The 13568-nt window shown below is 41.1% G+C and overlaps 1 protein-coding gene across 1 annotated transcript in view; it reads right to left on the reverse strand.

The window, feature by feature from the left end:
* Positions 1–13568, reverse strand: part of arap2 (ArfGAP with RhoGAP domain, ankyrin repeat and PH domain 2) — a 119288-nt gene that overhangs the window by 29986 nt on the left and 75734 nt on the right. The window contains exons 16-18 of the mRNA XM_073475204.1: positions 10430–10574; positions 3333–3435; positions 2499–2697 (exon numbers count right to left, since the gene is read on the reverse strand). Coding sequence (XP_073331305.1) covers positions 2499–2697; positions 3333–3435; positions 10430–10574 — 447 coding nt within the window. The remainder of the gene's footprint in view (positions 1–2498; positions 2698–3332; positions 3436–10429; positions 10575–13568) is intronic.

The following is a 13568-nucleotide window of genomic DNA, read 5'->3' on the forward strand; positions in this document are numbered from 1 at the left end:
ACGAGACATCACAAAAAAATGATCAATCCTCTCTCAAGTACACAGCTGAGCCCCCAGGAAGCCATTTTGAGAGGTAGTGCACTGTTGTTCTGTGGGGACAGAATCCAATTTGTGAATTTGTTTATTTAAAGAGCGCTTTAAAAAACAAAGCGCTCAGACAAATTAATACTGAACCATTGACAAAGATCAATAAAATAATTTGAATGAGCTAAAGACAGTAAAATGCGTCCTTGTCAAAGGGTCGAGTCAAACAGAGAATAAATGACAAACAAGGCACAAAGATTAAAATGAGGAACAAATCTTTTGAAGGTTTTTGAGTTTTCCTGATGCAGTTTGAAGTGCTGCAAGTTGGAAACATGTCGTGATTTTAATTGAAAAGTGTATTTATTAAATCCCCTCGCTGCTACACAGGAGCACCTTTCATGTGGTGGTGTCACTGCTGAGGAAATAGCAGTTAATCCCATGTCACAGACTCTGATTCCTAAAGGGATCCTTTCAGTGCTCCAGCACCTACCATCCCCTGACAAAACACAGCCCCTCCTGGCGCTAGCGGCTCCCCGGCTGTGACAAATATGGTTTGAGAAAGCCGGGAATAAAAATGAGAACCGCTGCAGCTCCTTACCCCGCCCGAGGTGAGTAGATGGGGCGGCACTTTGCGCAATTTGATACACGTCGAGGTGTAAATGGATTATAAAGATCCATTGATTCTCGGCCTCCTTCTGTTCGCACATCACACGGGTGCGATCGATCAATCTGCCAAAGTATGTGTGAACTTTCACCGTGACTAGAAGCTTCCCACCACTGACTATCCTTTGAATAACTGCTGTTTACCGGCAAAGTGGAGATATTGGCAAAGAGCGTAGTAGATAGAACGCTACAATATTTCAGATTTCTACTTCACAAGACCCGCTTTCATGCCACATTTTGTGAGAACAGCTCATGGAAATCGTCCTATTTCAGCTGATGCTCGCCTGACGATACATCACATGATACTGACCTTTTTTGACCTCGTATGAACATCTTCTGTGTCACCTTCTCACTCTACTCCAAAGCATGATTTTTACACTGAACCAGACAATTAGAGCAGAGATCTGTGTAGCTGTGTGAGAAGCTGAAATGTCGTCTGATAGCAGTCGCTCGCAATGCATCCTCCGACATCTTTAAGTAGCTATAAAGGCAAGCAGTAGGAAGGTGTCACGGAACGGTAGCTTTTTGGAAATTACACAGTATTTCAAATGGTGAGAGTGAATTAGAATCATTAATGCATTTGACCACTAACACCATCATCCATAAGCAGATATGGTTATTTATCGCGTGTTAAAAAGCTTCACTGAAAATGTTTAACGAGAGACTGTTTGCTTAAACTGTGGCAATTTAGCACAGACCTGAAATCAACGTATTAACCAAAATGGGGAGTTATTTTATGTATGTATTAATGCTCGAGGTCGGTCATGCTCAGCTCAGTGTCGGCTCCACCACACCAGCATTTACAGTGGTCACATTTATGAGCAGAATAAATTATTTTAATGGAACTAATGGTATCATTGGAAAGAATATAGATATTTTTTCAGAATATTACATTTGAAAAAGTGGAAACTGTACTGTGTATATTTCAGGACTAGACATTTAAAGGTCCCATATCGTGGAAAGTGATAAATCAATGTCTTTTTTGAGTATAAAGCAGGTTTAGGTGTTTTATTAATACTGTGAAAGCTCCATGGAGAATAGCACACATTCAGAAACTCTAAACAAGCCGCCAGGACTTCCGTAACACTGTGATGTCACAACTGTACAATCGCCGCCCTCAGCCATGCCCCAAGCACGGCTGTGGTTGCAAAAACCCCCGGCAGAGGTGGTGTTGAAACATAGTGGGAGGTGCCTGCTCAGGCCGGTTAGAGCTGACCAATCTGAGCAGACTGGGCCTTAAAGAGACAGGCACTAATACGGAGTGTTCAGACAGAGGGTGAAAAGACATGCTGCAGCAATGGAAAGAAAAGCGTGTCATCTTTTTCTAGTTAACACCCAAAATAAAAGTATAGACCTGAAAATGAGCTTAAAATGGGACATTTAACTTATCATAACAGTAACAGTATGTAGGTTTATTTGTAGCCCAAGTGGTTCTAGGTGAGCAGGTTTCTTCATATTTGATTCCATAAGTTCTGGTGGCTCATGTATCTCAAGCTGCTGCCATGGGCCTGTGAGTGAAAAATGGCATGCTAACCAGCTAGCCACATTGTACCTCATGATATGGTAGTCCGATAGTAAACAATACCAACAATTAAGGTGCTCCGAGCTTCCAGTCCAGACAGAGTCAGCTAATACGACCGCTAGCTGCACGGTTTGACCCTTTGCAAACCATCTTGACCATGCTGGCCTTTGAGGGAATAAGCTGTTACATTACTGTAGCTGCGTCACAAGGGATGTAACTTAACTATGCGAACATATTATCTGGTTAAAAAGAAGTGCAAGGCGAGAAATAAAAATGCAAATATGCTTACTGAGCTCCTGCAGCTGTTTGAGTTGAAGGACTTCCTCCTCTCCCTCCTCCTCTCCTGGGCTGTAGTGTAAGGCAGAGCCTTCCAGCAGAAACCAACCCGTCCTCCAGTGGTACAGGTCGTGGCCTTCTTTGTAGTGCAGTCTGCCAATCAGCTCCCCATCCCTCTGCATCAGTCCCTCAACTTTAGCGGGGACGAAGCACTGCAAGTCACACGGAAAAAAAACAAAAAACAAAGAGAGAGAATGAAGGAATTTCACGTTAAAAACTTTTTGCTGCGGCTGCGTCACCTCCAAAGCAGCACGAAAACACAACAGGTGCAGCTCTCTGCTCGGAGGGATAAACCTTTGCTCAGTTTCAGCTCCCCGATGGAATTATTTTCCAAGTAAGTATCCCTCCCTCCTGCTCGCTCGGCTCAGTCTGGCCATTGTTCAGCTGCTCAAATTGAAATACGGAGGTGTGGAAGGCCTATGGTACAGATGGAGAGACATATGGACTGATGCAGCTATACCTCCCACTATCTATGACTGGGTTGCCTGGGATTAAAGAGATAAAAAAGGCAATAGGGGACATATTTATGTAGGGTATTATTACAAGATTCTGTCAGCGTGTTGGGGAAGAGATAGTCAGACCACTTGTCTTACTGAAAGAAGCACAGGCAGCATGAGGTTCTCTGAGGACAATGTCCGCTACTGTGTGTGTAGCAAAGTGAATTAGAAGTAGTGGATGGATGTGCTGTAGTTCTGTGGCACATTCCCACAGTTTCTTCTTTGTAACTTTAAGTGAAAAACAAACTTATGAAGAAGGTTTGTGTGTGTGTGTGCTGTAAGTGTGCCACCTTTGTCAGTGCCTGGATCCAGTCATGCTGCGTTTCCTGTGTTTCAGCTCCAACAATCAGCACTCGCTCTGTCTGCAGGTACAGCTCCACGGTAAACACAGCCCTGCCGGAGACACACAGCTCACCATTAGAAATCTGGGATGGGAAAATGTCCTCACAAATACACACACATACTGGAAACAGGCAAAAAAAAAAAACAGCAAAATCCGCGTACACTGAAGATCAACTTGTAGAAATTAATTTAATGTATTTAAAGGTGCAGTATGTATGAACCTGTCAACTTCATACTTAAAACAAATAGGAGGCAGTATTTCACCAGAGTAACCGCTAACTGCTGCTAACTGTAGCTTAGCTGGTTAGCTCATTTAGCCATGCAGGCAGCAGTTCAGACTGGATGCTCGAGACCAGGGGGGCGTTAGTGTTTACACCACTAGCACAGGACCGGTGGACCTATATGGGCCAGGGGCTAGCTGGTTAGCATGCAAACGTTAGAAGATATCTCTGCAACACAATACAGAGACATCTGTAGATGAATCTTAAGCATCTGCAGCAGTTAAATGAAACCTGCACATTAATGAGTCAGTGATGTACATTATATACACATTATATGTACATCATATATAATAGTAAAACGCTATTTTACTGCATCATGAGTACTTTTACTTTAAATTTAGCTGGTAATATGCAGCATGGAGTATTCCCACAGTGTAGTATTAGTACATCTACTCAAACTAAAGAATTTGGACACTTCCATCTCTGATATACATACACACAAACATGTAACATGTTGCTCAGGGGCACCTTAGAGGTAGTAATAAGTGAAGGTGGTGCTCTTCTGCTTTTCCCACCGCCTTTCTAACCTTAATGTTCCGTGCATTGGCATATTATCTGAAATACCAAATATATGATTAGTCACGTTCACTTGTTTTCAAAATCAAAACCAAGCTGTCCTTTTTGAATCATCAAGCTGAGCTTTGACTCGTCTCAGCTGTCAGTGGATCTCACATTTCCACAAAACGGAGAAACCAAGGGCTGAAAATATACCTCTCGGTTCTGTTTAGTTTCATTTACTGACCGTTAAAGTTAAATAACACTGCTGTAGCTGTATACAAGACAAGACACAGAACAAGCATCAATGGATACAAATAGTCGTAAAAGGTAGGTCCACCAATTTGCACAAAGTTGCATTTTGGGTAATGTAGGCACCAGGTTTTGAAAAGCAGTCCACTGGCAAATGATTAAAATCCATACAACAGAACCAGAGATATCTGCTTTTTTATTCCACATATTCTTCTTCCTGTTCAAAACATTACTCACAATGCAACTTGGCCACTGAGTCACATCACTGGAGGCAATTTATCAGATTACATGCAGCTTCCTCTGGAGCCTTTAACAGATTTTCAAACACTGCTGACTGTACTTGACACGTTTTTGCACATATGAATATAAAATATTAGCATTTATGACATTATTTATCACAAGTATAAGTTTGCTTTCGGAAGAAATTGGCTGTTTATTCCATCGGATGTTTCAAACTGTCACCTTGAGTAGCGCAGAAATGACTGTTTTCAGTTGCACACATTTTTAAAACTTTATAAAAAGGAAAAGGGGAACTCGTCTCTTTATCCGCTGGAATTAAGTCAAGTAAGAGTTATTGAAATATATTTCTCTGTCTACTTTTTGTATTCAGTAGCTTTGTATCCTTTGAAGCTTCTATATTCTTTACAGCATATATTCAGGTTTAGCCTTGGCAGTGTTATGAATGTGCTTGTATACAATGTGTGTCATTCAGTAAGGGACATTCATACATTTTCCTTGTGTCTGTATATGAACAAATACCGAATACCTAATCCTTCACACACCCATTCATCCAACACACTTACAGGCAAACCTCTTGCTGTCGGAAGCAAAAAGGCAGCTATTAATCTTTGTTGCTCTTTCTCTTCCTGCCTGTCTCTCCCTCTGTCTCTCTCTCAGGGAGGGTGCAGAGGTTAGAGTATCACTATCTTAATGGTTTGAGCGCACACTGCCAAGCGGGAGCTCCTTTTCCATCGGAGGCTCTAAATGCTACAGCGGTGGGCGTTTAAGGTGGCGTGTCGCGGGGGGTCGCGGCAGCGCTGACTCGCTCTCCTTTCACGCGTGTCAGGGGAACATGCGAGACATGGGTGTTTGTGCGCCCTCACGTGACCCCGCCGCTCCTCCCCCGCCTCCTCGTCCCCCTCTTCTTCGCCGGCAGGTGTGCTGGCGCTTGTTAGAGGCGGTCCCAGAGGGAGAGCGAGGAGGGGGAGGGGGAGGGCGAAGCGCTGGGCAAATGGTATCGTGAAGAAAGGACAGAAGGAGAAGAGGGATAAGAGATGAACGCTTGCATTATGAGCGTCCCAGAGGGAGGGAGTGGCTGGGGAGAGGAGGGAGACATTCCTGTACTGTCTGCAATTTTAAATGGTTTGTGTCTCATGTATGAGGTGCATTAAATCTTTGAGAGCCTTGTTTTTCTCCTGCTCTTGTTTTCCATCTTCTTTCCTGTTTTCCTTGATGTTATTTTATGCAACTTTCCACTCCTCGCTCTCTGTTCTTATATGTTTATATGCACACAAGAGACCTGGTTTTTGGGAGAAGTCAGGTTAAGGCACTACGACAACCTGATTACTGAATAATCAGCATGCGACCGGTCATGGATTGTATTTCTCCCTTAGCCAAGCATATTTTAGGGCGTATTAATGCAGAATGTGATGTTTTTTTTTTCTTTTTGTCCGTGGTGAGAACGTACACCGATTTTCCTCCAGTTTAAATGCATTTCTATTCATTCTCAGATTTGATAACTATTTTGATTGGTGATTAATTGGCTTGAGTAAGAAAAAAGTTACAATTCTCTGATTGCAGCCTCTTAAATGTGAGCATTTTCTGGTTTCTTTAGTCCTCTACATAGGCGTAAATCCAAGGGGGGGGGGCAGGGGGGGCAACCCTGAGACTGACTTATAAGTCAATTTTTTTCGATAGCAAATAGCTGACGTTTGCTAGCTAGCCACGGTCACAACAAACACAAGTCAATGAGAGAAGCTGTGGTGAAATGTAGTGTTTGTTAGCAGCGCTACGGCACAGCTTTTGGTGTCCCCCTCAGCACCTGAGAAAATCTTATGTTTTAATTGTTCCCTCCAAAGCTGATGTCAAGTTTTTTGACCCCTGCTCCTCTATGACGTTAACTGAATATGTTTGGGTTGACGACATTTGGGGGAGTTATCTCACTGATTGACTTTTTCACCATTTTCTGACACTTTGTAAACCAAACAACTTATCAATTAATCTAGAAAATAATCGACAGATTAATCGACAATGAAAAGGATCATTAGTAGCAGCCCTAAACTTAATTAATCCCTGGAGTGGAAACTAGTGGGCCAAGTGGGGTGAATAACAACAGAGACAAAAGTCAGATAACATGCTGTATGAGAGATGATCTGCAACAACAACAACAGTAGTAACACTGACACACAATCTAATAGATGCTGTCCAAAAAGACATTAGTATAGCTGCTAGGAGGCCGCCTTACACACTAAATACAATTGATCGGCTATTAAATAAAAGGCAGATCATTAAGTGATGCATCCACAAACAAGACCAATGAACTTAACATCTACTCACATCTATTTACTGTTCATCTGAGGACTTGTTTAGTTTCACCTGTAGTCAGACTTTCTGTTCAGTTATTTTAGATAAGAGCAGGATTTATCTTTCCTTTCACCCACACGTCTGCCACAGTTACACCTGCAATACTCTGAAGTCTGACTGTCTTCCTCATGCACATGCACACATGTAAAGAAGATGTTAAAAATGGGGGTTAGGCACATACATGGCCAGGACATTAAGTATATTCAGCAGGAATCTTGCTGCGTTAACCAGATTTATTTTAATCTTTTCCTCTACTTAATATATGATGATTACTGCAAAAAGCTGACAGTGTCCCGGTTATTTAAGTTCATGTAAACGCACTGATGTCTGTTACCCAGCAGCCTCGCAAGTGTGCCGTCTGATCACGGCCTGAAGTGACACTGACTGAGGAAGTGCAGTAAGCAAAATGTATGCTAACAGTATGTGTAAGGCTGCAACTAAAGGACATTTTACAATTACTATATATGAATATGTCCAATGTGTGTCCACTGAAGCCCGATGTGTTCGGTTTTTGTCCGTCTAAAAAACAAAATGAGACAAAGAAAAGCAGTAAATCTTCTTTAGTTTGAAAAATGACTTTAATTCTAACTTGATTTTCACAACAGTTGCTGGTTATTGACTAATTAATTAATTTTCTAATGATTTCCGCCCTGCTAGAGTGTGTATTCGTGCAAAGCCGAAAAAGTACGGAGGACTAAACCTGCCATAACAGAAATAAATAAAGAAATGGCTCAATAAATGAATTAATATACCATTATTAATTTCAAAATAAATGTAGGCATTAATTAATTTAAAAAATTAATTAAATTCAAATATCTTTTACGAAATAATTATCATTCAAAGCCAATCACAGCCCTACTTTACAGCCTGTGTATTTGCATAATGAAAAGGAAAAGTAAAAAGAAATGCCTGAATTAATCTGTCTGTGGAAATAACCAATGGTATATAGTAAATAATACAGAAATAAAAAATGAATGAATGAATGAATGAATAAAAAATGAAATGGCAGAGTAAATTATTGTTGAATTAATACAAAGGTAAATAAATATAGAGGCAAATAAAAGCAGAAATATCTATTTATATTGCATTTTATTTATTAAATAATGTCTCTGTCGGGTTCAGTCCTCCATAAAGAAGAACCACAATGTTTGTAGTGTTGCAACACTGTTAGTTATGAGAAAAGACCAAATGAGTAGTTTTAGTCATTATATTTGCACAGACTTTGCCTCCCTACTGTCTTTAATTCTTACTCATATTGTTGACATTGGCAAAACATAACCACAGTAGATTTGATATTGGCTGAGGCAAATGACTGGATTTGGAAAATTACAGGATTAAAAAAAAGATCAATAAGTTCAATGTTCGTGTGCTGTAGTAAGAAAAGCACTTTCCATGCTTGAGTAAAGTTACACAGAGCTCACTCCCACTTTTCCTTGTGGAGTCTCACCTGCGGTTTTAACATGCATAGAGATATCTATATGCAATTCTGTAGCCTTTTATTTCCTCCTGAAGGCTTTTGTGTGCTCTAAAAAGTCTTAAATCCCCAGCCCTCATATATATATAGCCCATCTCGCTGACAAAGTTAGCAACTAAGCCCTTCTAAAAGTCTTTAAAAACTCGCAGACAGTGATAAAGAGGACGACGGAGCGAGTGAAATGGTGCGAGCAGCTGAAAAGAGGAAAAGGGAAAACAGAAAAAGGTTTCCAGCTGAATTTGAAGGTCACGATCGACTTAGAAACATTCTTGTTCGAAACAGGCGGATGAGTCAAAAAAAAAGTCCAGACAAAACCCCAACTTATCACCAGCCGACACGCTCCCTTTGCATTAATTCCTTAGGAGTGGGATTGTAATATTCATACAACTTTAGCAGACGTATGTGTCGGGGCCGCGCTATAATTCACGGTGTCCTCTGCCACGGTGAAATTACCCAAACGCTGTGTTTAATGGAAGCGACACCTACGGCCTCCTGTAGCGCGGCGATAGGCTGCTGGTGGGAGTGTGTCATCTGCATACGTTAATATTCATGAGCGCCAGACAGTCAAGAGGTGAGGTGTGAGCTCTCTCTGTCGCGCAGGCATGCTGGGAACGCTGGAAAGTTGCAGTAGCGAGAGGGAGTGAGGCAGAGTTTAATCTAGTGAAACGCACAGCCATTATGAGCGTTAGCGACGGAGAAATAATAGCCTTTCTGGGGGCGAAGCCATGACCTGTATCTGGGATATAAGCTAAAAATGGCGCATGTCGCTGTTGCTCTGTAGAGTCTGCGCGCACACAGCGTTATCTTTGTAACCTGTCATGACTTCTTGAATGTGTCCAGCTCATTAGAAAGGTCATAGTTTTAGCTGGCCAGATGTGTTTCTAATGGCTGTATAAATAACACTTACAAATAAAAGCATTGTTCCCTCTTCATAACATCTGCTGCTGTCATTAAGGACCTGGCTTATGCTTTAATCATAAGCCATTATTGGAGCTCGCACACACACGCAAACACACACAAACACACACACAGCACGACCCAATGGGAGCAGAGAGAGAGGGTGAGCAAGAAAGGATCGAGACATCTGTTTCTTCTTCAGCTCTTCCAGAAGAAATAAAGAAAAGTTTGTTGTCGGAGCAACTTTTTTTTTTTTTTTAATTGAATCATAACCTGAGAGAAGTGATAGAGGGAGGCGGCGCGGTGAAGGGAGGGCAGTTAAAGTCGCAGCAAAGTAAACAGGAAAATATAGCGCTCATAAAGCCCTGATGGCTTCTGTTAAATTGAATAATGCTCAAGTTAAGATTATGCTAATGAGCCATATGACGAGGGAGGGAAACTGTGCAGACGTCTGTGTTTACACGTGTGTGTGTGTGTGCATGTTAAACCACGCTGGAGCTCTGTAATATATGAATTACACGTGCAGGAGACTGTAATTTTTGCCAAACAAAAGGAAATAAATCATTTAAAAGCTTCAACAATCACATATAAAATTATTATGTAGCAGAGGGCATGAAAATTAAGCATTGAAAAGTGGTTTAGCTGTGTATGTGCATGTGAATGTGTTCGGGGCATGTGAGTCTGAGAGCAAATTTGAATGTTGAGTGTAAATGAAAGCCCTGTAGCCTGGCTGAACTGCTGTGAAGTACGAATTATATGTAAACTGCCACTTAATGCTACAGGATTAAGATTAATATTAATTGTTATTCACTGCTTGTTATTAAGCACATTAAGTCCAATTTCGCTGTTTTTCAAGGTTTAGGATACTTTTTTTAATTAAGTTTATTTATCATTTATCTACATTAAGTGTAGATGAAGAAAATACTTTCAAGATCACAGTTTTTCTGATCTTGCCTGTGTGTGTGTGTGTGTGTGTGTGTGTGTGTGTGTGTGTGTGTGTGTGTGTGTGTGTGTGTGTGTGTGTGTGTGTGTGTGTGTGTGTGTGTGTGTGTGGTGTTCATACCCAGCTCCAGTCATGGTCTCTGTGTTGCTGACAGCCAGGCTGACCACATCAGTGACGTCCACCCTGCCGATGGCTGACGGGCTTCGCTCACTCTCATAGTAACTCAGGAAGCCGCCCTCCAATGTACACCAACGACGGGCCATGTCTGAAATATACACACATAATGACGTATGAACAAAAACATACAGATACATGCGAGGTTGGCCACAAACACAGTTCACACATTTTGTAATTGCACACTTTTTTGCATACCAAAATGACCTGTTAAATGTTTTTGCTGATGTTTAAACCGGCAAAAAAGGACCAGAGTTTAGACAACTTAAAGGGGCACTATGTAGTTTTGGAGAAGAACTTCAAACTCAGATTTTGAAATTCACAATATTAATGAGGTAATAATACAAAAATGTTACCATAACTGAATAAACAAGCTGTTCTCAGAGGAAAATAACGTCCCCAGAACACTGTTTGAAGCTAGAAAGGTGGCAGGGTCCGCCAAATATAAAGTATATCTAAGTAAAACAGTATGAAATTGTGCTGTCCTTTAAGGTCAGTTTGTTTATTCAGTTTATTCAGTCATGAAAACAAAGAGAGTTTGTTTATTTGGTTTGTTGAGGCATAAACAATCAATGTTTTCCCCAAAACTATATAGTGCACCTTTAAACATAGATCTAAAAAAAAGACTAAGTAACACTGCTGAACAGCACACCCTGTGGCCATAAGTGGCAATTACAGTATTATGGCACATTATATTTTCTTTTTTCCTTCAGTCCAGACCACCACGGCTAACTGAGCTAACAAGCCAACAGCGGCTACAGTTAGCAGCAGTTACTCTGTTGATTTGCTGCCCCCTATTTGTTCAGAGTATGATTTCAAGAGGCGGCCTATTCTTACATATTGCATCTTTCTACCAAAGTGTGCTAAAATTATCTCACTTTTTTTGCTCATTAACTGTTCATGACTTGACATTTTCAACCTAGGAAAATCACTGCTCCTCCGGATGAATAAATAAAGTGTTGGAACTTGATTCTGCGCACGGTGCTTATACTCCTGTGTAACTAAGTCTCTTCCCTGTTTGTTCTGCAGCTATGGCATTTTTTTCCTTGGCTCGCAAGATCACGTTCATCCAATCATACAAAACAAACACTCTTGATGTAAAACCCAAGATTTTGGGGGCAGCTGCATTACAGGCGGTAAAGTGTTTCCTGCATGTAAAGAGATTAGCAACTTCAAAATCTGCAATATTGGGGAAACATTTTGACACTGATCTGATGCTAATTCGACACCATTTATAGCCTTTTCCTTATGTACCCACAATCCTCCAATATGTCTGGTGCCTCTATTGGATTACTACTGTAGAGCCGTGCATTTGCATACTGATAAAATTCAACAAATTGGCTATTGTTTGTGGAGTCAGAAAAATAAATTAATTAGAGCCTGCAATGTCAGTGAGTGGTTTGTGAACAATTAGCACCACTCCAGCTCTATTTAACACAGCTAATGACTCTCCACAAGCTAAAACGGCACGAGCAAGAAATTGTTTAAAGGTTCTGAGATAAAGACGCGCATTCAGCTTTCACACATGGATGGATGGCTGGAGATGCGGCAGTGTCACAGGCCTCCGCTTGCCTTTTTCTTTAGGGTGCAGCTAACTCAAACACCAAGTTGTTTTTATCCAAAGTCTAAACCATGCAGACGTAAACAGATCACACCACCTGAAGGCCAGGATTTCAAGCTAACACCCTTCCAGAAACAGCTTCCAAGTATGTAAGCCAAGAGAAAAAAGAACATCCATAGTGTAATTAGTAAAAGCACAGTTTAAAGACAACTGGCAGACTGTGGCCTTCATTCCCAAATCGACAAAAGAAGTCTCGGCATGGAGTGAGGAATACAAACATCTCAAGAACAGATGGGTTTAGTTTGTGTCCACTACGAAGTTTTGCTGACTTAAGTGAGAAAACAGTCCTTTATTTTTACGTCCATTAGAGGACAACTAAGTCAAGCATTCTGCATGTGAGGGCACGCAAACGCAGAATTAAAAGAGTTTAGAGGCTCCAAGTGCCGAACAGATTTCAATCAACGAACATGATCTCAGTGGAAAAGCTGGAAAACACACAACATTGTCTTTCATGATTGTCTGACTGCGATTTACATAGCCAATGAGCATGAAGTTCATAAAAACATACCTAATTTTGGATTTTCAAAGTCACCGTGCCATCTGCTTTTTTGTTCCGCAACACACACACACACACACACACACACACAAACACACACACAGACACACCAACAGCCCCCTCTACACCCCCTGTCGCTTGCAACTCCAAAGTTTCCACTGTATTCGTCTCATGAATATGCTAATTGTGCATTCCTCTGCCAACTGTGTGTGATGTTTCTGAAGGAACAGATATAGTTCCAATAAAAAAAAGGAAGTGTCTACAACTGGCTGTTAAAAGAAAAAGGATGTGATAAGCATCGGGAAGGAGGATGTCAGTTTTGCTCTGTTCACCCCTGCTCTGCCTCTCTGTATGGCTCTTTCTGACTTTTTCTTTGTCTTTTTCTGTCTCAAAAAAAAACAAAACAAAACAAAAAAAAAAAACAATTTGGACACGATTCTACACACAGCCTTAAAACTACGCAACGACTTATATCTTTGTCGCTTACTCTGGCATTTAAAAAATACTGTTCTTCTGACCCCACTTTGCTTCGAAATTATTCCAGCAGCAGAAGAATCATCATCTCTATCTGAGACTGACCGTGCATGCAGCAGTTTTGTATGCGTGTGTGTGTGTGGGAGACGGAGAGTGACTGACTATGGTATTTAAAGTCATTACCAATCCAATCTATCTGACAGGACGCACCGTTGTCTTTGTGACAGAAAAGATCGTAATGCACTTCACATCCGTTGCAAATGTGTCCCCAGATTGCTAAGGTTCTGCCGAAAATGTCATGTCCATCATTTCCCACCGGAGAGTAGTTAAGTTCTTGTTTTGTGCAATATTTTCCTGTAGATTTGTCTTCCTCCCCTCTGCCTCTCCTCTAATAGGGTAATAACTGAATGGTTTCATTTGTACCATCTGCAACACTCACACAATCATCTTCTTAAGAGGCACACTTGATTTCCTAACTGAAGTCAATTGCTATT

Source organism: Pagrus major, chromosome 10, assembly GCF_040436345.1.
Source record: "Pagrus major chromosome 10, Pma_NU_1.0".
Taxonomy (NCBI): Eukaryota; Metazoa; Chordata; class Actinopteri; order Spariformes; family Sparidae; genus Pagrus; species Pagrus major.